The following is a 24,041-nucleotide window of genomic DNA, read 5'->3' on the forward strand; positions in this document are numbered from 1 at the left end:
TGTCAGCCTTGTTTTGCCCCATTCATCAGTACTTGGTATCTGGTCCTCAGAGGCCCTCATAGCTGGGAAGGCCCTTGGCAGTCCAAGTGTGTATCCGTCATGGAGCTGACAGTGAATTGGAGACCCTAGGCCCAGAACCCAAGTCTCTGTGGCTTCTTTTCAGGAATGTAGTTGTAGGGACTTCCTGGTGGTCCAGTGGTTGAGAATCCACCTTCCAGTGCAGGGGAAGCAGGTTCAATCCCTAGTCAGGGAACTGGGATCCCACGTGTCGCAGGGCAACTAAGCTGTCTTGGGGCAAATAAACTGAGTGCCACAGCTCGAGAGATGTCCAAGTGCCTAGAGAAGCCAGAGCCATGCACCACATCAGAAATCCTGTGTACTGCAAATGAGACCTAATGCAGTCAAGTAAATGAGTAAATATTAATTTAAAAACAGAAGAATGTTGTTGTGTTGGATAAAGCCATGATTGTCTATAGCCAGAACTCACACAGGACTCAGTGCTGTCCGTGCAGCACCTCCTGCAGCCCAGAGGTGGAATTGCAGGTCCAGGAAGCTGCTTTGGAATAAGTGCTCTCAGAGTAGGGTCTGTGACCTTCTCAGGCTGGCGAGAGCAACTGGGGACCTTGGGCATTTCATTGAGCCTCAATTTCTCACCGCAGAACAGCAGCATAATTCCTGGCTTGCCTGCCACACTGGAGGGTTGTGGAGATGGAGAGGGCTGGCTCCCATGACAGAAGCACTCTGGGGGCCCTTCTGCCTGGGGCATGGGGGAAGGGATGACATAGGGCTGCCCACCACTCCCCACCCCCAGCACAGAAGCAGGGCTGATGGCTGGCTCCCTCCCCCGACCAGAGCTCTCAAGCCATCCATCACTTATAAATTCTCATTTCTAAATAAAATGATTTGTTAATTTGAGTGAGTGATCGCCACTCGTCCAAGCCTCTTTGCAGGCCCGGGAACAGCTTGTGGGCTCCCAGAGCCCCGTGCCGCCGGCCTGGCACAGACTTGGAGGGGTTGTTTTCGATTTAAATGTGAATTGAATGAGGAGAAAAATGTTTCTCTTGGCAATTCCATAGGAGCTCGCTCTTCTGACAGATGTTGGAGTTTATTATCCCATCGGGCTAGCATTTTGTTGAGCAGAATTGCCAATTATTTCAGAGGCCCGGCCACAGTCGAGGAGGAAAGGGAGGTGGGTGTGGCTTTGGGTGGCATCTGTCAACAGGCGGGCACTGGGATGCCAGGCCCAGCCCACCATCTCCCCACTCCCCTCCTGGGATCTGCAGGCATTTCTAGGCAGGAGCTGCCCTGCCCCTCGGTCTCTGCTTCACGGGGTACCTAGAGGAGGCAAAAGGGTTTGTTCTTGCCAGCACCCCTTTGGCTTCACAATGAAGAGTCTATAAGATTGCGTTGGGGGCTGTGTGTTGCTTATATGTAGTGGGTTATGAGTGGTGGATGGAAATAGGCTCTGGAGAGGCCAGTGCTCTGCTCACTGTGTAAAGTCAAAGTTGTTGATTATAAGGACTGCAGCTGGGCAGGGGCCCAGCTTGCGCAGGCACGTGGCTGCTTATCTTCATAGCTGTGGGTTCTGTGTGGTTTGGCATGACCGTGTGCTGTGCTCGTGGGTCACAAGCTACCTGGTGTGACTTCATGTGTCTGTGAATGAGATGTCTGTGGTTGAGCTGCTCAGGCCTTTGAGGTACGGCTCCAATTCATTCCTGTCCCGGTCTGTGCACAGCAAGGTGAGGAAGGCCTGGAAAGACAGATGGCCAGAGGGGACTGGACCTCAGGAAGGGTGGGCTGAGGCTGGCCAGGGCAGGGCCAGTTCCCTGATACACAGCAGGGGACCTCAGATTTCTACTGGACTGGGTCTGAAGGCTCCCCAATTCCGCACAGCCCGTGTCTGACTCCAGTTCATGTCTGATGCTGACAGTTCCTCCTGCAATCTCCCCTGAGAAGCACCTGCACTGAGAGAGCCCCCCACCTCTGCACCTCTCCTTACCGCTTCCTGAGCCCCAAGACAAGAGCCCCGGCTGCCCTGGCCGCCTCCAGTCATGGCAGCTCAGGACCTGGCACTTGAGTGTCTCATCCCCTTCCCCCATCTGCCTCCACACTCATTCTCCACCCCCTCCCCCAGTTCCAGGCTCAATGAAGCTCAGCTCCCTAGGTTCAACACGAAGGTAGAATCAGCAGCTGGGCAGGCTTTTATAACCCTAATTAACACCGGATCCCGGCAGGGGTGGGGGTGGGGGTGGGGGTGGGGGGGAATGGTCTCCGCTCTAGAACTGTGATGCAGGCCGAGCCCAGCAGAGTACAAGGCAGGGAGGGTCCACCTTGATGCTGGGTCAGGGGAGACAGTCAATGCAGCCGGGCCCCAGAAGATGACAGAGAGCCCTGTGGCCTCAGTCTCACTCCATCTTAAGTCCTGGACCCTGGCAGCCATCCTCATGGGGGATGAGGAGGGGTGCCCAGCCACCCCCAGACTGAGATTCTGCCATGCGTCTCTGATTGACTGTGTGTCCCTGGGAACCAGGCCCTCTCCCTCCTCTGGATAAAACTCCACTGTGACATCCTTCCATTAAATAGGGCATGTTCAGAAGAGAAAATTGCTACTATTTTCCCCTTTTACTTCACTGTCATCAAAAATTGATCCCATATTGCATCCTTATTTCAAAGAATGAGCTAAAAAAAAATAAAATAAAATAAAAATTCCCACTCCTTAGAGTGGCAGCTGCATCAAACTTCCCGTTCCTCTCACCCCCCTAAAAAGAAAGAAATGAAAGGACAATGTGGCCATGGAAGGACCATGCCACTGCCAGCCCTTCTGGAGCTGTTGACTGCGGTGGGGGCATGGCTTTGGGAGAGAGGAGGGACGGGGCCCAGTCTGTGGACAGAGGGGGATTTCAGTCTGGTGAAATGTGGTAGAAAATGGGGTAATTGGGGGAGGTTAATCTGAATATAAATGGAGCGATTCGTTATCTCAATAAGAAGCATCTTGTTTTCCAGGGAGATGGCTGCGCCTGCCCGCCAGATGCTGGCCAGCCCATTGGCTCAGCGCAGGGCCCTGCCGCCCATCCTCAGGAGATCTAGCCTCCCAGAACCACTTACTCTCCTTGGCTCGTGGGACGGGGAGGTGGGGGAGCAAAGACAGGGGTCCAGGAAGGGGTAACAGTGAGGCTGAGGCTGGGGAGTGTGTGACACCCCACAGAGCACTCTTCCTTCCCATGGGTCTAGCTGCTTCTTGAAAGAGGAGAGAGTGGGTGGGGTGGGGAGCACAGTTTAATCTGCTTTTTGACAAAATATTGAGCAGCTCTCCACCTAAGCACAGGGTTTTTCCCACAACTAAGGGGTCATATGCCCCAACTAAAAAAACGCACGCGCCGCCACTGAAGATCTGGTGCAGCTAAATGAATTAAATATATTTTTCAAAAGCACAAAGTTGGGGCTTCCCTGGTGGTCCCGTGGTAAAGAATCCACCTGCCAATGCAGGGGACACGGGTTCAATCCCCGCTCCAGGAAGATCCCACACGCCATGGAGCAACTGAGCCGTGTGCCACAGCTACGGAATGCCTAGAGCTGGTGCCCCACAATGAGAGATGCCACCGCTGTGAGAAGCCCGAGTACCACAGTGAAGAGCAGCCCCCGCTCACCACAACGAGAGAAAGCCCATGTGCAGCAACAAAGACCCACCTCAATCAAAAAATAAATCTTTTTGAAAAATAAAAAACACAAGGTTTTAAAAACATAGAATAGGTATAATAAGAATGAGACAAAAGAACCAAGATAAGCCACCCCAGGACCAGCTGCTTGATCTAGTTGAGCCTCCAATTTGACTGTGAGCCTCCTGGTAACCAAAGGAACAGGGGGGAGCCAGTGCTTTGTGTTCTAACCAATGGAGATGAGATTTAAATCAACTCCCCACAGAAGCCAAATCTTGCTTCCCATGGGCTGGTGTTGGGGGGAGACTTTTCACCATGTGTCTCTCAGCTTCTCCCACCTTTGCTAGGAGCAGAGTCTGGGAGCTGACACTTGGGCTGCAGTCCAGAGCGTGTCCCTCCTCCCGAAGCCTCAGCTCCCATCTGGTCCTTGCCAGGGACTGCGGGTGAGAGCCGCTGACAGTGCAGGGATCACCAGTCCCACAGGTGTGGCCAACAGAGGCTACAGTGCATCTGATAGATGTAGGGGTGCGTCCTGCTCTACCTCCTGCACGTTCTGTGGCTGTGGAGTACTCAACCCCCTTGGCCTGTGCCTCCTTCTTCTGGAAGATGGACCGGTAGCAGCAGCCTCGCCCCCCATGGCTGTGTGGGTCACATGTGGACTCTGGGCCCCCGTAAGTGATAACTAGTCATGAAGGCACCCAGTGGGGCCATTGGTTGGGACTGGGGCACAGGATTTCCTTGCTCTGGACACGTTAGCTGTACCATGACTATGGGCTGGGGGGCAGAGTGAGCATGGAGACAAGGGGAAGCCCCTCCCTCCACTATGAATGCTGTGGGAACAAGGCAGAGAGCCTCATTTGGCCTGTGTCTCTGGCACAGGCCCTGAACATGTTTGTTGAAAGAAGAAGGAGGGGCCCTGGGCATCTCCTGTTCACTTATTCCGTACTGTGGTTTTAGTTTGTATAAAATAACACAAAACAAAGTGATCGCAGTGGGGTGAGGGATGGAAGGAAGGTAAACCAGGGGACAAATTGAGGGCACACGGGAGAAGTGGATCGCTAGGCATGAATGAGGCAGGTGGCAGCCAGAGGGCCCGTGTGGCCAGGTGTGCACGGCAGGCGTCCGCGTGCCCAGCCACAGCAGGAAGCTGCCCCGCCCACCTGAGCCTTAGGAGATGAATTCCTGGCACGAAAGTGAGGACCACCTACCGTGTGCAAAAGGGTCTGAATGCATGTTTGCACGCATGCATGCATATACACAGGGGTTCCCATACCCCTGTGTATGCACACACATGGGGCTTCTTAATGTCTGCCCTCGCATTCACATCCTTTCATGCAGGTACACCTGTGTGTATGTTCAAGTGCAAATGCACACGTGTCCTCCTTCTTCAGTTCCAAGTCCTCCGCGCCCAGGATTGCAAAACTGTTGACCACAAAGTCCAATGGAAGAGCTCTCCTCTCCCACTGGCTACTAAAGCAGAAGATCACTCGGCACACCTTCCTCCCTGGAGGCCCAAGAGTCCCCAGTCACAGGAGTCCCATTGCCCCCTCTTTCCTGTGGGAGAGAACTAGGAGGCTTTAGGGGATAGGGGAATGACATCAGGCTTCACAGTACTGGGGAGGGAAGGTCCCTATGGCCAGGACCTGACCCTGAGGATGCGTCAGCAGGCCTGGGCCATGCAGAGCAGGGGGCTGGGAATCAGATGGAGGCCTTCAGTACCTTGGTGGGCTGAGGCTGGGTTGACCCCAGGGCACAAAGACCCTCCCTGCCCCACAGAGTGCCTGGCTCTGGATTTAGAGAAAGGAAACAGACCCAAGAGTGGTGAGCAAGTTCTACACTTAGCCTCATTTCTCACCCCCACGCTAGTGGTGGGGAGGCGGGGGGGGGTCCCACTTCTTGCTGAGCTTTGATGTTGCCACATGTGAAGTGGGCTGAAGATCATTCACGGAGGGTCTGCCCTGACGGACATGGAAGGGTAGCCCTGGGGCTGATCCACCCAGCCCAGCACTCAGAGTCTGCTCCTCTGGGCCCTGCCCTTCCAGGCCCTTAATTCAGGCAACAGCCTCAGATCTAGGCACAGCCTAGCACAGCTGTCTGCAAAGGATCACTAAGCTTAACACTGATGAACACAGACCCACAGCAGCACCCTGCCCTAATGCCATGAGGGTCACAGGCTGTGTTTGGCAGCAGTGCTAGAGGCTGACAGCAAGTGGAAGAGGGCTCCTGGGGGCCCGAGGTCACCGAGTGACCTTGAGGACATGCAACCCCCACCTTCTCCACATACACCTCCCATCTTCTCTGGACTCAGCCTGGACCCTGGGAAAAGGGCAGGAACTCACGGCCACCCAGGGTGATGAGTGCAAGATCATGCAGTGAGGCTGAAGATGAGCTCAGGCCCACCTAAGTCTCCTCCTGCCCCCCAGATCTCTCACCCAGCCCCAAAGTGTTCCCCTGTCCCATTCTCTCTGATCCACAGCCATTCAAAGGCTCCTTTCCTCCTCAGAGGGTCTTCAGGGTGTCAGAGGGGGCTCAGGATGTTTCATGGGTGAATTGATGAGTGGGGGAGGGAGGTTTAGTTACACAGTCCCAAGGACAACCCCCTCTCCTGCCCTCAAAGAGCTGTGAGTGCAAACTGAGTAACCCCCTGAGCCTCAGTTTCCTCATCTGGAAAATGGGTTTGGAAGGGGAGCAGCTTTGCAGGGGCTGCTCTAGAGATTCATGAACAGTGCAGTGAGTGCTCAGTGGTGTGGCTGTGACAACAGGTCCACGTGCACTTCCAGGTGCAGGAATTCCCTGACAACCCTAAATATTTCAGGAACACTCAAAGCCCCTCCTGATCACCTGGCCGTGGTTTCTCCTCCCTGGAAAACTCCTGACCCTTTCCTGTAGTTTGCTGTGGCCCCACTCCAGGAGCTACTTCCTTCTTCAGGCAGTCCCAGGCCCACACTTCCTCACTCCCAGGGACATCTGACTCTCTTACTGATGTGTTGTTCTTTAGTCGCTAAGTCGTGTCTGACTCTTTGTGACCCCACAAGACTGTAGCCCACCAGGCTTCTCTGTCCATGAGATTTCCTAGGCAAGAATACTGGAGTGGGTTGCCACTTCCTTCTGCAGGCGGTCTTCCCGACCTAGGGATCGAACCTGCATCTCCTGCATTGATAGGTGGGTTCTTTACCACTGAGCCACCAGGGCTGGCCCTTCCTGATAAGCGCAAGTGCCTCCAGGCTCCCTGTGGTCAGCAGCTCAGCATTCTCCTCTTTTCTCACTCATGCAGTGGCGGTGGATGGTGCCATTTCCTCATTTCACAGGGAGGAAAACCGAGGCCAGGGGAGGTGATTTCACCCAGTTAGGATAGATCTGAGTCCACTGTGGGTCCATCACTAGAGGGGTCTCACCCGCACAAAGACCAGCCAGAAGGCCTGAGGAAATCGGGGCCGAGGTGGCCTTAGCCAGCTGAGATTCAGGGGTTCCTGTCCTGGGAGGTGGCATGATAGAGAACAGGCTCCCTGACCCTTGTCCCAGAGGAGACGGGCTGCAGCCTGAATTGGGAATTGAGGGGGTGGGGAGAAATGCCCCAAATAGGCCAGCACGTGCTGCCTGGCTGCCGTCCCACCCTCCCCAGCTGGTGCCATGGCTCTATGGCCGTTGCTAGGCATCTGTAAGGCCCAGGTGGGCCCTACCTGTCGTGGAGCAGCCGCGCAGTGTGGGGTAGGCACGGGGCCCGGGCAGGAGCAAGGCCGCCTCCGCCTGCCCGTCCTCCTCTCACTTGGCAGCAGCAAGCAGAAGCCATTAGCGCCTGGCAGCCCGTGTCCCATGGTTCTGACAAACGCCTTAAATGTCGTCGCCAAGGCTCCAGCTGTCCCTCCGGCCGCCTTTACTCCTCGTAATAACCAAGTGTCGAGGCTGATTGGAGCAGCGGGATGCAGCCGGTATTCAGAGCAGCTTTTACCCTGGACGTTTCCACCTGGCAGCCAGGCTGCGCCCACCCCACCCTCCGCCTCCACGCTTTTGTCCGCCTGTCGCCTCTGCCCAGGCCCCCAGCATCACCCCCGGGCCAACCAGTGCCCTGCTTCGTGTTCCAGGTGGGGCCTGTGCTGCTGCCCACCAGAGCTGGTGGGCAGGGATGGACTGGAGTCCCAAGCATCCACATCCAGCAGAATGGTGACCCCAGTGGAAAGAAAGATATGGCTCCCATTCCCACCCTTCTGAGTGACCCCTGCTGGGGAACCCCTGCTTTCTCTTGGTTCAGCTTCATCTCTTAGCCTTAGTGTCCTTGTCGGTGGAGTGGGAATGATGACTGGGCTTCGTGGGGCTTAAAGGGAACGTGTGTGAAGCAAGGTGTGAATCACAATGTCCTGCGGAGGAGATTCGGCCACACTGAGACCACAAACACTCTAGGACAGAAGGAGGCTTGGGAGAAGCAACCGCCTGCATCAGCCGCCCTGGCTCCGCCTCTCCCCAGGAGTGTGTGCTGCTGAGGCTCCCGTTTGGAATCCCCTTCTCTCTATCTAGCCTTGTCCTTCACATTTGGCCTGCTCTTGCATCTTCCAGGAAGCCCTCCCTGTTTGGTCTAACCACACTACTCTCCCTCAGGTTTTTGTTTTGGCTGTGCCGTGTGGCAGGTGAGATCTTAGTTCCCCCACCAGAGATCGAACCTGTGCCCCCTGCATTGGGAGCATGGAGTCTTAACCCCTGGGTCACCAAGGAAGCCCCTCCCATAGGTTTTATGTGACCTTTTGAGCGGGTCCTAGATCCTCAATGTTATCTTACAGTCTGCCTTCATCCTCCCATGGCCTTGTGAGGTCAGGACTATTCAGAGCTTCATTTTTGAGTCAAAGTAACTAAGGTCCAATGGATTAAGTGACAGTGGACATGAACTTGGACAAACTGGGGGATAGAGAGGCCTGATGTGCTGCAGCCCATGAGGTCTGCAAAGAGTTGGACACAACTGAGCAACTGGCCAACAATGACTAAGGTTCAGTGAGGGACAAGCATCAGTCGCCAAGGCAGACATGGTGCTCCTGGCTCTGCCTCCACGGGGCACTGTGGTCGCTGACCAGGGGACTAAAGTCAGCCTCACCCTCCCAGGGGCTTTGCCCACCCCACCCCTGTGGCCATGAGGGCTTCCTTCCTGAGACACCCAGTTATAAGCACCAGTGTCCAGGACAGATTTGGTTGGTTGATTTATGATGTCTGACCACCGAATCACTTGTTTACAGGTTCCTTAGTCTCCCAACGATGCTGGAGGGTGATGGGCAGAGAAGGATAAAGAGTAGTCTCTGCCCATTCATGAGACGTTCCTCGGGGATGCAGAGGGGATGGGCCAGGTGGTGGTGAGGGGAGTGATGCAGGTGGTGACCCCAAGGAGACGCAAGATGCAAGCGATGGAGTGATGGCCATAGTGAAGGCGGTGCAGATGATGTCGATGGTGGAGTTGATGGTAGACAGTGATGATGGTAGCAGTGACAGCAGTGGGGTTGGTGACTGTGATGATGGGAATGAAGTTAGCAGTGGTGTAGCTACTGGCGATGGGGGTGATCACTGGGGATGACAGTGGTGATGGTGATGGGAATAACTGGCGATGACGATAGGAATGGTGCCGGGCTGACAATGCTGGCAGTAGGGATGGGCTCATAGTGGTGGTGATGATGGGACAGTGTTGGCCGTGGTGATGGGGAATGTTGACCAGTAGTCATGGGAATGTTGATGTTGGTTAAGTGGGATCAGTGGTGTTGATGGAGGTAATGGTGCTGATAGTGATGAGAGAAGCCCTCTGGTGGTGGGAGAGGTGATGGTGGTGGTAGCGATGGGACTGTGGGGCTAGCAAGGCTTCCTCTGGAGTGTCCCTCATGACAGAGTCCACCAGGCAGCCCTGCCCACATGTGGGCCATGCCCAAGCTGGCAGCAGGACTCAGTGGGGCTTGCTTGATTCTCTTTTTCTCTTAACCTCCAATGAGCATAGCCTTCTGGGTAATGAGATGCAAATTGACAGAAAAGACAATGAGCCAGCCTGCGGCCGGTAGGGCAGCTTTTAGAGTCAGACTGATTGCCTCTGTGCTAATTTGCATGGCATTAGCTGTACACATCTCCGCCAAAAGGCTCATGCACTTCATCAGAGGTCACCTGGATGGCTGCATTCAACAAGGGGTGGTGACCTGTGATCCAGACGAGGGACAGGGCAAGGCCACCCTGACCCTGACCTGACCAGAGCTCCAGGGTGTGGCGCCGAGAAGTCTGGACCTGTGGGAAAGTCTAGTGGATGAGGGGACTTCATGGTCAGCCAGGGATGACCATGGGTCTGGTTTGGCCAGCACCATGGTTCCATCTGGGCATGTCCAAGAGGACAGACAGGCCTCAGTCAAAAGGAAGGCCTCAGTACAAGTCCAGGCTCTGCCCCTAACTGGCACTGTTGCCTGGTCAGTCCCTCCAGGCAGTGACTCCCCCACTGTACAGTAGGGGGCCCCAGCCTCAGTGTCTCCACACTGAAAGTAATGATCGTCAAGCCTGGCCCTGTCTACGGTGCCCTTAGCCACAGTTCTCCACGTCAAGGTCATGTGTTGCAGCCCTCTGAGAGGACCCATCCTTGTCACTGTTACTGTCACTTAAGGACTGTGCCTGGGATAATTCCTAGAATGGGACCCAGCGGGGCCTAAGCATGGCAAGGACCCAAGTGGATGCCCAAACCCAGTCCTGCAGGCTGCCTGCCCATCCGTCCTACTCTGTCCAAGGTGCTGAAAGTCCTGGCCCAACTGCCCTGGGTCCTCACTGCAAGGTGAGCCAGGGGCCCCTTCCCTGCCACCCTTGCTCTCTGAGCCCTGCAACCTCTCTGACTCAGTGTAACTCAAAACTTTGCCACATGCCCTCCCCCAGGACAGACCACAGTGGAACCAGGGGCTCTTTCCTTCTGCCCTCAACCTCCAGCCTCGCCAGCACCCCCTCAGGCACATCCCATGCCCCTCTGGCCCTGTCTCCCTCCTCACCATCCCACTGCCTCTCCCCCCGAGGTTAGGCCTAATCAGAGCTAATCAGAAAATTATGAGCTGCCTGATTACTGATTAGATTCCTAATGTTAATAGAGTCGAGAAGGGCCCGCTCAGGCTGTGTTTTAGGAAAAAGTGTAAAAATAACATCAAGGAAAGGGAGCATAGTGGCTGGGTGAGGGCTTGGGCTCTGCCGTCCTCACAGGCAGGGGCTCCAGCTCTGCTGTTCTAATTGGTGGGGGGCGCTCAGGCTCAACTTTCAAGTGGAAATACATTTCATAGCGGGAGGCCTCCTAGCACCCCTAAATTCTGCCGGCAAAGTTGCTAGCCCAGGCAGCTCTTCCTGCAGAGGGCTCTCAAGCTCTGCTCAAGACAGTGAGACAGTTGCAGTGGGAATATAGGAAGGCCCTACTGCTGGCTCACCACATGTGAGCAGGGCTGTGTCTATACTGCTCAAGGACCTACTCATTCCCACACAGTCCAGGCACACAGAAGATGCTTAATAAACTTTTGTTGACAGGGAAGAGAAAAGGTCACAGCAATGCCTTCTCTCTGGAGCCACCACCCTCCTATGCCCCCTCCCGGTGGGGCATAGAGGCATCTGAGAAGGCTTCCTGGAGGAGGGTGTTGGAGCATGTCAGGAAAATGTACTCATCTTGGGGGGGGTGCTGGCAGGGGGTGCTAAACTCCCAGGGGCCCATGTCCACCTCCCCCAGCCGCTCACTCCAGCAGGGGCCCCGTGGCTTTTGCTTTGAAACCATCTCGTCACTGACTTGACAGCAATGGAGTGGGACTAATGGATGCCGTTTTATGAAGTCCAGAGTGGGGTCAGGGTCCCGGAGAGCAGACATCGGCATTTCAGACACCCAAGGCAACCCCTTGGCCCCTCTACATGGGTGCCCCAGTGAGGCCCATACATAGACTCAGCCTCCCCCGGTGCTCACCCTTACTTCCACACCACCTGGTACCCCTGGGGTCTGTCAATACTGCTTCTGACCTGCTCTCTGCCACCTCCATCCCAGGGAAACCCAGGACCTCCAAGACGGCAGGTCCCTAAGGGCACCTTCTGATCCACTCCCCCCCACCCCACTCCACTGGCCATGGAAGAAGCCTGTGCCCAGCTCTGGGGCCGCCGCAATCCAAGAATCAGTTCCCTGCCCTCAAGAGACCACATCAGGAGGGAGCCAGACACAACAGTGATGGAGACACCACAGGGGGTTCTGGAAACCCAAGCCCGGCAGGAGACCGGGCTTCCAGGAAGAGGTAGATGGGCACTGACTCCTAACAGATGGGGAGGGCGCATGGAGGGCCGTCCAAGTTCAGGGCACAGCACAAACAAGTGTAGGGAACCTAAGCATGGCAGGAGGGCAGAGTTCAAGGTCAGCATGGTAGGGGTAACAGGTTTGACAGAGCCAGGCCACACAGAGCCCTGTAAAGGATGCGACAGGAAAGGGAGGGCGTGGTCGGGGTGCCCAGGAAGCATTGAGTGGGGGCACAGGAGCCTGAAGGTATGAGGGCCCGAGGCAGATGAGCTTATGCCAAGCAGCTTGGGTGGGAATCTGAAGCTGGGTTGGAGCAGGGGAGGGCAGTGTTCTGGAGAGGAGAAAGAGGTCGCGGGTATAGGGGGCTTTGGAGGGGAGCAACTTCTAAGGGGGAACCTTAGCGAAGTGACATCCCAGCCTGAGTGGGTTGAGTAGGACCCCGAAATGGGCCTTTGGTCCCTTCCTGGGGCAGGGCTGGACTGAAGGCTAAGGTGCTGGGGGACAGTGGACAAAGGTGGTGCCGAGGAGAGGGACAGTCTGTCGAAATGAACTTCGGAGGGGAAGAGGTCAAGTGAAGGTCAGAAGGCCCAGGAGAGAAACGAAGTTGAGAGGAGCAGTCAGAAGGTCCTGGAGTGAAGCTGAGGGAAGAGGCAACCCACCACCTGGGACGTGTCCCTAATTTCCAGGGTGAATCCACATCCTGCCTTCTGTCCATGCCTTGCTCACACCTCCACTACCCTGGGAGGGCTGGGTGGGCTTCTGGTTCCTTGTATGGCCATGAGAAACAGGTCCAGAGAGAAAAGTCTCGAGCTTCTCAAAGAACATGCTGGGTCAGTCACCAAGCCCTCGGAGCTCAGGCCTCCTGAGTGGCCGGGGCATTGTCCCACACAGGGGCACACACACCCATGCCCGCACGTGTCTGTAGTACATGACCTGATGGAAGAAACTTAGACAAATAATGTGTGGTCCTGCTCGTCTCTTCCTCCTGCCCTGGGCCTGATAACCTTCATGTGATGTGATGGGTTTTTTTAAAAGGATGAAAGAAGCTTTGGTAAATTACACCAGGTCTTCTTTCAGAGGGAGGAAGGCTGACGAAGCTGGCAAATTTATGAGAAATTCCACCTGGCTCCCCAGGGGCTGGTTCACGTGGAGACAGGTTTCATGCTGGCAGCTGAGGACGTGCCAGCTAGGTTGGCGGGTTCTGACCCACATGAGCCCCCTGAGGGACTGTGCTGAGCAGGGCAGTGCTTGGAAGGAATCAAAGCAGCCTCGGAGTCTACCTGGCCCAGCCCTTGGCTCGGGCTCCTCACCACCAAGGTGCCTCCATATGGCAGGACTCTGGGGCCACAGCCCAAAAATGGACCTGGTGCAGTATATTGGACTTACTGGCTTAAATCTCACCAGGGAATCTCTCAAAGGTGCCCGGTGCAGGACCCAGGAGCCAGCAGCAGTGGCCCGGCAGGACAGGGCCCCAAGAGCTGGGCCTGCCCTGCTGCCTTTAGCATGAGGCCATGTAGGGCCACTCGCATCCCCTCCCAGAGCAGCCTGATACCAGAGCTGAAGTCTCCCGCTTCATCTGTGGTTCCTGACAACTGCTCTGTAGACTCACGCTGGCCCCTGCGAATGTTCTGCCAGCCCCCAGAGCCCCCTTTCCTCGCCCCATACCCTGTTCACGTTTTCATATTGACTGTGGTTCCCGTTGAAAGATAAAGCATTGAAGCCAGTGGAATTTATGTCATCACCTGAGTGCCACTTCACCTCCTTTCCTTTCCGGGAACGAGCATCTTGGAGGGTATGGCTTTTTTATTCCTCATGTGAAAATGTCCACTTTGGAGATTTCCCTGGCAGTCCATTGGTTAAGACTCCGTGCTCCCAAAAGCAGGGGCAACGGGTTCGACCCCTGGTCAGGAAATTAAGATTTCACATGCCATAGGGCACAGCCTAAAAAAATAAAATAAATTTTTAAAAAGTTTTTATTTTATTTTTAAAATTTAAAAAAAAATTGAAAAATTTAAAAAATCCACTTTTGGGTTCATACCAGTAATAGGACAGAGTGGGTTTTTTAAATGTCCTCCTATGACAAAATGTAAGCTAGCAACCATCCTTGGGGGCTCAGAATTATCCTGTCTGATCTGAAATTCAAGCCTCTGGACACCAGGCTCCCCAGCCTAATCTCTCTCTTCATCAGAAGCCACCCCTCCCTTCTTCATATTTTTCCTGGGAAATTGAAACACAGGCTGCCCCTTGTGGGTGGGGACCGAGGGGACACAGGGAATGAACAAGTGCAGGCCTGGGGCTGGAGAGCCGAGTGCCCCTTCCAGAGGGGAACCACAACTCGAATGAGCTTTTCCCCGTTACATGTATTCTGACCTTTTTTAAAAAAAGAAAAAAATTCCATTTTACTAATTTTTTTTATCAACTCATGGAGAATTCATATGGCTGGTAAGGGAAAAGGTCAGGGAGCCCGTCGCTGCCAACAACAGTGTGGGCGTCACGTGACAGCTCCCCCTCCGCCAGGTGCCCTTTGCAGCTCAGGGTGTTTGTTGTTTTCCGTACAGTTTTAGTTGCTGGATTTTTGGTCTGGGTTTGGGGTGTTTGTTTTTCATCTGTTCCAGTGGTTGTTTCATCTTATTTATTTATTTTTGGTTGCGCTGGGTTGTCACTGCTGTGCGAGGACTTTTCTCTACTTGTAGTGAGTGGGGGCAGCTCTTCATTGTAGTGCTTCTCACTGGAGTGTCTTCTCTTGTTGTGGAGCACAGACCCTAGGGCATTCGGACTTCAGTAGTTGTGGCACACAGGCTTAGTTGCTCCACGGCATGTGGAAAATATTCCTGGACCAGGGATCGAACCCGCGTCCCATACATTGGCAGGCGGATTCTTAACAACTCTGCTGCTGCTGCTGCTAAGTCACTTCAGTCATGTCCGACTCTGTGCTATCCCATAGACGGCAGCTCACCAGGCTCCTCCATCCCTGGGATTCTCTAGGGAAAAACACTGGAGTGGGTTGCCATTTCCTTCTCCAATGCATGAAAGTGAAAAGTGAAAGGGAAGTCACTGAGTCGTGTCCAACTCTCAGCGACCCCATGGACTGCAGCCCACCAGGCTCCTCCATCCATGGGATTTTCCAGGCAAGAGTACTGGAGTGGGCTGTCACCAAGGAAATCCGACTGTTTCATATTTAAGTTGAAAGCATGCTTAATATAGAAAGTATGGGTCAGGTGTATCGTGAGACAGGTGCCAGATGTGCCTGGAGTGGATGGATTTAGGAAAGGTTGGGAGAAGGGGTCGTGGAGAGGGCAGGAGGGCAGGTTTGAGTGCCATGCTGCCTAGAAGGCGCCATTGGATGGGAAGGCAAAGCCACCCGTACCTGCCATGTTTAAGTCGTGGGTCCTGTCAGCCTGCTCTGTCCACACTGGTGCACTTCTCTTTACCCCCTCAGAATCCAGCAAAATGGGCATCAGGACAGGAGGTCGTGGTGAGTGAGGTCATGCTCATAAAGCTCTGAGCAGTCAGAGTCGTCGGGACACCCACCACTCACGTCACAGGCACTGTCCGCCCGCACATGCACCTTCCCCAGGCCCCAAGTTGTACAAGAACAGAGCCAAGTAAGGATTCTCCAGGTCCCTGACTGTCTGTAGATGTGCCTGCTTAAAGAAGGTGGTGGACAAACAGGCAGACACCCACTTAGTCTGAGGCGGCAGGAAGAAGGGACCCACAACACCAGGATTTCCCATTCACCTATGCATCTTCCCCTATTGTCAGCCCTGGGGCTCCAGCGCCCTTCTTGCTAAGGTGCATCTTGCTTCATTATTATGGAAATATTTTAATTATGCAGATATGTTTTTAGACAGTTTTACATATGTATATTATTTACTCATTAGACCATAACAGCTCTGGAAATTGGAAATCTGTATTTAGTATCTATCAGTACACAATACAGAGCTAATATGGGGCCTGCAGGTGGGGTGGGAAGCAGGGTGGCAGGGGCAGCAGTCCTGCGCTGGGCAGGGGCTTCGGGGAACCCTGGTACTTACCCTGTGACACCAGGGTTGGAGGGGGGTGGGCTCGGAGCCACATCTGAGAGTCCAGTTACTGAAACCCTCTCCTGGGGACAGGGCAAGGAACCGCTCTGGGAAACAGGTCTGGAGACCTGTGGCCAACCAGCCAGGCCCCACCTGGCCAGACCTGATCCTTCCCTGGGAGGTTCGGCGTTCAATGCTGCTGACAGAATTACTGATGCTCCCTCCACCATTTCCTCACCAGGGGCCCGGGGCAGTGGCACTCATGCTCGGTCCCCTCACAGGACAGGGAACAAAAGAGCCCACCTCTCAGGTGTCTTCCTAGGGGTGGGCTGGGGAGGGTGAGGAAGGGGTGCAGCCTTGCACCTGTTGTTGGATGAACTGTGCCATCAGTCCAGGGCAGCTCCAGGGGCAGTGTCTGTGTCTGTCTGTCATCATCACCTTCTTTGCTACCCTCTGGCGGTGTTCTCAGGGCACCTACTTGGTGCTGGGACTTTACTCTGAGCTGGCTGCCCCTGACCTCCATCTCAGAGCCCCCATCACAGCTTCTGCCAGGCTCAGCCTGCATTGGCACAACTCTCAATATCCTGTGCCCCACAGGTTCAGGGGCTTTTATCCTAAGCCTCTCATATCGTCTTGGAAGAGAGAGTAGCTGTAACTAATTAAGACCGAAAAAACTCCTACAGTCTGACCCTCTGGGCTGCACAAAACAAATCCTGTTTGGTGGGCAGTTGCTCCCCAGACCCTTGCAGGCTAGGCCAGCATGGGGCAGGGTGGGGGTGAGAGACAGGTTTTCCAGGTGAGGGGGTGGGAAGGAGGCCAAGAAGAAGTGGGGTCCCCAACATGGGGGGAGGGAGCGGGACCTCAAAAAGGATGGAGCACCCTGAGGGCTCCAATCCCCACCAGGCCCAAGCCTCACCCCTCCCAGTACTCAGTGGAGTCTTACCCTCCAGATGTTGGCCTCTGAGGAGCACCCGCTGTGGCCCCCAGGTCCCTTATCTCAGGTCACAGTCTGTCTCAGCTCCACAGCAATTGAAAGACTTTGAACTTAGTGAAATTCAAAGGTGTCTGTGCAGGGGGCTGCTCCCCTAGGGGAGCTTTGTCCACAGCTCAGTTCTCCTCTTTCTTGCCTTTTCCTGTAAGAACAGTTTCAGAGCTGAAGGAAATTGATTGTTAAGTGAAACCCTCTGATAATTGCCTCTGAAATGCCCGCTGTTACCGTGATTGACTTGGCCGTGAACAGCCGTGCTCAGCAGTCCTACCACGGTTCCCTCCAGTGCCCTGGCCACAATGGAGACATCACAGGCCAGGCAAGCCACCATAAGCAACTTCATAGCAGCGTCACCCTCACAGGTAGCCCTCACCCTCCGAGATGTGATGAAGAGTCTCAGAGAGGTTAAACCACATGCCTAGGGTCATGTAGCTGACCGGGCAAGTCCAAACTCCAGACTTCACCCAGTTCCACAGACATTCCTACTTTGATTTATCAGATGGTCATTGTGTACTTCCTTTGCAACCCACTCCAGTATTCTTGCCTAGAGAATTCCGTGGACAGAGGAGCCTGGCAGACTACAGTCCATGGGGTCGCAAAGAATCAGACACAACTGAGTGACTAACACTTTCAGTGCTCATTGTGTACCTACTGCATGCTAGGGGTCAGGTTTCTGTGAACTTGCCAGCTGTCAGATATAGCCACCACCAAGCTCAGAGCTCAAGAAGAAAAGCAGAGGGTTTTCTGAGTTCCACGATGGGGAGAGATGGCAGCTTGGCAGGGATCAGGGAGTGGTTAGGAGGAGAATGGAGTCTGAGCTGATGCCTCAAATGTGCGGAAAGGAAACAGGCTGGAGGAATCTGGGCAGGAGTGCAGAGGAAGGAGCAGGATGTGCAGGGGCCTGGTACCAGAAGCACCAGACACTGCAGGTTGCTCTGAGAGCAAAGCCCAGAACCCAAGCCGGGAGCCGGTCCCAGGAAGCAGGCATTCAGGGTCAGGGGTGGGAATGGAGCACATCTCCCCCAGACAGGCAGGAGCCCTGAGACAGACAGAACGGTGTTCCCAGCACTGCCCGTGCCCTGCCAGGAGTCTCTCTAGATTCTCCTTTACTTCTGGACCTCAGTGTCCTTCCCATCCTGTCTCCCCCAGGCCAACAGGGGGACCAGGGGGAGGTGGGAGGAAAGTGCAAGGAGGATGAACCTCAGGGCAAGGTGAAGACAGAGCTGTGAGCTGTCTCCCAGCGAGTCCTGAGCAAGCCTGAGTGCTGTGGGCTCTCTGGAGATGGGTGCCCAGCGGAGGGGAGGGGGGCCCGTGGACTGGCCAAGGGTGAAAGGAGGTTTGCAGAAGAGGTGAGGAGGTGACAGTCCAATAAGTCTGACTGAGGTAGTGGGGCGCACATCCCAAACAGACAGCAGGGATAACAGGGAGGCCCGGAGGTTGGCAAGGGATCATGTGCTTAGAGCCAGCGAGGGGGACACCAGCGTACTTGGCGTTATGGGCAGCTTCCGGGGGTTGGGGCAAGGGAGCTGCCAAGAACCTAGCTGCCCTCTAATGTATAGGCAGGAAATTGAGGGCTGGGGGGAGAAGTCAGGATTTGAACCGAAGGCTCCAGGATCCCAGATCTGATCCCTGCCCGGGCCCCTCGTGTGAACTCCTGTCCTCTCTCCCCTCTCACCCTGAGACCCAAGGGACCCCGAGCCTCCACAGCCTGCCCTGTCCACCCCCATCCAACTGCCTCAGCCCTTCCTCCCTCACCACCAGGCCAGTGTATTTAGCAGTTTCCACACGTCTTGTGCCTGGGGATGGACTGATTGATCTGTAACACTGAAAAAATAATAATGGCTTGATCGTTACTGAGGATTAAAAGTAATCCTTTCGCTGTGGCTATTGCAACTCCGTTATTCAGGAGTCAGCGGGCTGACCTGAGCCTTTGAGCCCGTGGGATTCCATAAGTTCAAGGAGGCTGGGGGCTGGGGCCCCCCCTCCCTGGTCTCCCTCACCCTGGCCGCTAGCCTGGAGAGCCCGAGGGGCCATCGGCCCCCATGTTCCTGAGGCCCGTGACTCCCAGGGTCAGACCTAAGCCCTCAGAGGGTGAGGGAGCAGGCATCCTCCACCCAGTGGGGGCAGTAGGGGCCAAAGAAAAAGTTCCTCAAGGGCTTGGCCCAGTTTGGAGATTTCAGCTAGTGTCACTTTGGTCTTTGCAACCCCATCAACCCTGTGGCTTTTCCGTGGGAAGGGCTCTGATCTGGTTGTTCCCACGTGTGTTCCAGCCTCATCCTCCATGAAATGGCAGTGGCTCCAGGCCCACTCTAAGAAGGGTCTGGGGTCCCTGGGAAAGTGGTGGGCCACCAGGCAAGGAAAGAGGGTGTGCAGTGACTGCCCGAGGCTCGCCCCTTGAGGGGCGGCCCCAGGGAATGCTCCTGGGGCGCACATATTCCCATCCAGGCCCAGTGGCGGGCATGCACGGTCAGTGGTCAGTTAACAGGAGTGACAAGTGTTGTTAACCCCTTGTGTCACACAGTATGTCCTCTGCCGGAGGGCGCTGCCAGCTGTGAATCGGGGACCATCAGGGGCTTGGCGTTGGGTAGGGGTGCTTGTGGTTTAAGCTGAGAGATTGCCCCTGAATGGAAAGGGAGGAGCAGAGGTTGAGTGCAAGGGAGCTCTTGGGGTCTCAAAAAAGCTTTGCCTTTTCTGTGCAGAGCCACAGGTAACTGCCAAAGGTTTAGGGGTTTGTGGAGAAGCAGGACTGTCAGGCACCCCCAGATCCACATTTCGAAAGCTCCAGGTGTTGTGCGGAGAAAGATGGTGAAGGGCAAAAGAGGACGCAGGAGCCTGGGCTGGGGATGATCAGTAAGGTGGTTAGAGCAACATTAGAAAACATCTTTTTAATTTATTTTTATTTATGGCTGTGCTGGGTCTTTGTTGCGGCACACAGGCTTAGTTGCCTCGCAATATGTGTGATCTTAATTTCCTGCCCAAGGATCAAACCCACGTCCCCTGCTTTGAAGTTGGATTCTTAACCCCTGGACCACCAAGGAAGTCCCAAGAGTTGCATTAAGGGTGAGATGTAGGGGGTAATAGTCACAAGGTGGATGGGCTCATTCAAGGAGGGGGTGTTATATGCTCCAGTGGGCCTGAGGATTACCCTCAGAAAGGTACCTAGGCATTCAGGAGGGGCCAGGACTGGAGTCAGGATCCAGGAGCCATCTGGGAGAAGAGAGGCCTGTGGTTCCTGAAGCTGGATTAAGGTAGGGTGGGGCCCAGCCAAACAAGTACGGCAGTAACAGGTGGGCAGAGGATAGAAGCTACAAAAAAGACAGGTGGGGTGGCAGGAGGCTGTTGCATTGTGAACTGAAGGGGTTTGACTCTGAAAGGGACTTCCCACCCTGCCCCATGTCCCCCAGCCTCACAGCCTTCCCAGTATTCAGTGCTCTTGGCCAGAGGAGGAGGGGGAGCCAGGCCCAGCGGGAGTAGGGAATAGCTCTGGGCAGCCTTTCTAACAGCCAGAGGTGACCTCCTGCCCAGAGGGTGGAGGCTGCAGCTCTGTACGGATCCCACCAGGCCCCACCATGCTGGAGGGGAGGAAAAGCTGGTCTCTCATTTCCCCCGGTGTGCAGCTGCCGGGCTTTATTTTAGAATCTCCCCTCTGGGGCCCACAAGCCATCGGGCCTGGACTGAGGGATGGGAGCGTTTATCTTGAATACCAAGGGGCCAGGGTCCTCTGAGTAGGAGCTGGAGGCCAGAGGGCAGGACCCTACTGCATCATTCGTGGGGTCAAGTGGGAGAGGACACTGGGGATCAGAGCCTCTCCCCAACCACGAGCCACTCTGTTCCTCCCCGGGTGTGGTGGACCCTGTGGAGCGTGCCCTCGGACCTTGGTCATGGGCTGCACAAGGCAAACTCAACGGTGAAGGCCCAGCCTGACCCAGGGTCGCTCTGTGACCTCAGGCAGACTGCTCACATCTCTGTGCCTGGGCATCCTCAACCGAGGACACCCCAAGCGTGCTGTGGATGGTGACAGGTACACCTGATGTGTTGCTGGCCTGGGGGTGGTTGTGGTCAAGCCTGGATGCAGCAGGTGACCAGTTCAGGTTGAGTCGTCATTACCATTAATAAAACTTCACTCAGTTCCATGCAAGGCCCTAAAGAGCCAGGCTCAGTTCAGTCTTCAGAAGCCTCAGTTCAGTCCTCAGTCATGTCCGACTCTGCGACCCCATGAACCACAGCACACCAGGCCTCCCTGTCCATCACCAACTCCCGGAGTTTACTCAAACTCATGTCCATTGAGTCAGTGATGCCATCCAACCATCTCATCCTCTGTCATCCTCTTTTCCTCCTGCCTTCAATCTTTCCCAGCATCAGGACTTCCTAAAGGGGCAGGATCCACGAAATCCATAAAATCAGAATCTCTGGGCATTGAGGATTCAGGCCCAGAGGGTAGCCAAAGGGTTTCTGTGCCTCCTCCAGGAAGCCCTCCCTGATAGCCCAAGTTCCCACAGCTCTGAGCTTCCCCGAAGCACCTCAGCTACTCATGCCCTCCTTGTTCTGCCTGGTGATGTGTCTGTTTTCCCTTCTGGACCGTGGAAGGCAGGGCTGGCTCTGCCACGTCCCCGCACATCAGCATGGTCTGGTGCCAGGCGTACTGGGTAACAAAGTGCAGGATATACAGACAGCTGTGCTCAGAGGCACAGGGGCCTCAGTGGAGGAGGCCACAGGTATCAGCACTGAATGATGCGCCAGGCTTGTGTGGACGGAAGGCTTGGAGATCACTGCTGGGAAGGGGCTCGGGAAGCCAGGACAAGGACGATGGTGGTGGGCTGGGTGGGCAGGGGTGGGCCGTGGGTACCTCCTACTGGGCCCTGAGCAAGCTGGGAGCAAAGCTGCATCAGCGAGGCACTGTCTCTTGTGGCATTTGATCCTGGACTGGGGAGGGCCTTCCTCTTGGCGCTGGGGTGACGCTGGTTTGTAGCGAGTAGAGAGTGTCAGTGAGTTTGGCTGCAGCGCCTAGGTCCTCAAACATTTTGGGGATCCCCCTGCCATCCGGTGGGCTGGAAATGTGACTGAACTGAAGTCCGAGGAGTCCCATGGGGATGCCACTTGGGTCACTCTGTGCAGGCTTCACCTTTCCTGTGGGTGGGGGAAGGGCCCACAAGGCAAGCTGGAGAATGTGTGGGGCTAAGGAGTCCCTGAGGGGTCTGGCAGGATGTCCAGGGAACCCCTGAGCCACCCTGGCCCCAGGGAGCGCTGGGGACCGAGAAGCCTCTGGGCTGGACACATATCTTCCTCAGCCTCTGACCGCCCTGTGCTCTGTCCCTCAGAGATTGGCTGATGCTGCAGAGAATTTCCAGAAAGCTCACCGCTGGCAGGACAACATCAAGGTAAGAACTGTGGTGGCCTTCCCAGGCCCTGGGACCTTTCCACCCCCAGCAAGGGTGGATGTGAATGCAGGGGAGAAGGGCAGGGAGGCTGCGCTCACCCACTGGCAGGGCACCAAGGGGTCCATGGTGTGGAGCCAGGAACCTTTGCCCAGCGTTCAGCAAGCATTTGAGGTTTGCGAATACACTGACGTGGGAGGGCTGCCGGGGGAAAGGGACCCTATCCCCTTCCCAGACTTCCCTTCCAGAAGGCCCCCAGGCTGGGATCGGGGACCAGGCTGTCTTAGTCGGGAAGTCCTCTCCTTTCCCCAGCAGAGCCCAGAGTAAGTAGAGGCAGGAGATGCTGGGAGCAGGGCTCTGCTTGGGGACAGAGGTCCAGAATGTGGGGGAGGGGAGGAATGTCTCACTGACCCCCAGCCTCATATATCCAGGCAGCGCCTTTGATTTGGGGTAGGCCGGAGACATCTTTTGTGTCAAAGGATCACAGTAAACCCGAAGAGAGACCGAGGCAGGGTTCTTCCCAGGTTCAAGAAACCAACCCCCCCCCATGCCAAGCATGACCGAGCTTTGAGGGACCAGAGCAGTTGGCAGGTCTCGCTGTGTCCTCCACAGCCACTTGGGACTGTGGCCACGCTTCCCAGTGGTCTCTGTGCTCAATGCAGGGAGAGGCGCCGAGAGCTGTCCCCTGGGACCCAGGGGCCGATAGCGGGTGGGAGAGGCCCTGACTCACTGCAGCTCTGAACCCCTTGCCTCTAGGAAGTGGGAGGGACTGTTATTCCTGCTTCACTGAGAGAACCCTGAGGCGCAGAGTGGTTGACCTACCTGAGGTTGCCTGTTGGAGGCAGAGTCGCAGCCAGCCTGTCAGATGCCAGGGGGGCTCATGTCTGTGATGTAGACCCTGTAAACCTGCTCCTTCTCCCAGTCCCCATCTCCCCGGTCACCCTGAGCCCCCACCATAGCACTCTTCCTTTGCTCCCCCGGGGGTGCTGGGTGCCACCCTCAGGGAGCCCACATGGGGTTGGAGGTAACTAGCAGATGATTGTCTACAGTGAACACATAAATCAGCCAGTGATTCCCTGAACCCTCCTCCCTCCCTGGGACCTGGGGGCTGGCCTTTTTCTCGCTTCCCATTCCAGCACTACAAACCCAACCCTGGGCCACCGTGCCTCCTCAGCCTCTTGATCAGAAATATGCACAACAACAGTCACTTTGCACTCCCTGGCCACTTGTACCTGCCCCCGCCTGCAAATATCAGCACCCTGGCGACTCCCAACAAGGCCCAGCTTGAGCCTGCACCCAAGACCCCAGGATCTGGCTGTCCCTGCCTCTCTCATCAACCTGCCTCCTCCCTCCCCTCCTCCTGTACTCCAGCCACACCCAACACCTAACTCCAGCCCCTTCCTGATCTCCCCACCCACTCAGTTCCTCCCGGAAGCTCAGCTTGTCCTGCATCTTCCCAGTGAGGCTGCTTTGGCTACCCAGCACATCAGCCTTCCCCTTGCTGGGCCTCCAGAACCCTTGGCTCCTGCTCTGTCCACCCCTTTGTTTATGACGTATCTGCTCCCTCCCCTCCCGGCCCAGGACAGGCGTGAAGAGCAGGCACAGAGCAGGGTGAAGGAATTGGGGAATCAGGGACTGGAAGCCCTCAGCCTGGCTTTCTCTCCCTCCTAGTCCAGGCCCGGAACCGGAAGAGGAGAGGGCTGCCTCAGCCCCAAACCCGTCTTCTCTTCCTGACTCTGCAGAAAACTCAAGGGTCAT

At 55.6% G+C, this 24,041-nt stretch overlaps 1 protein-coding gene across 2 annotated transcripts in view; it reads left to right on the forward strand.

Annotated features, from left to right (window-relative positions):
* Positions 1 to 24,041, forward strand: part of CACNA2D2 (calcium voltage-gated channel auxiliary subunit alpha2delta 2) — a 139,529-nt gene that overhangs the window by 84,084 nt on the left and 31,404 nt on the right. For both annotated transcript variants that reach the window (XM_018067096.1, XM_018067094.1), the window contains exon 4: positions 22,227 to 22,286. In XM_018067096.1, coding sequence (XP_017922585.1) covers positions 22,227 to 22,286 — 60 coding nt within the window. The remainder of the gene's footprint in view (positions 1 to 22,226; positions 22,287 to 24,041) is intronic.

The sequence above is a fragment of the Capra hircus genome, chromosome 22 (assembly GCF_001704415.2).
Source record: "Capra hircus breed San Clemente chromosome 22, ASM170441v1, whole genome shotgun sequence".
Taxonomy (NCBI): Eukaryota; Metazoa; Chordata; class Mammalia; order Artiodactyla; family Bovidae; genus Capra; species Capra hircus.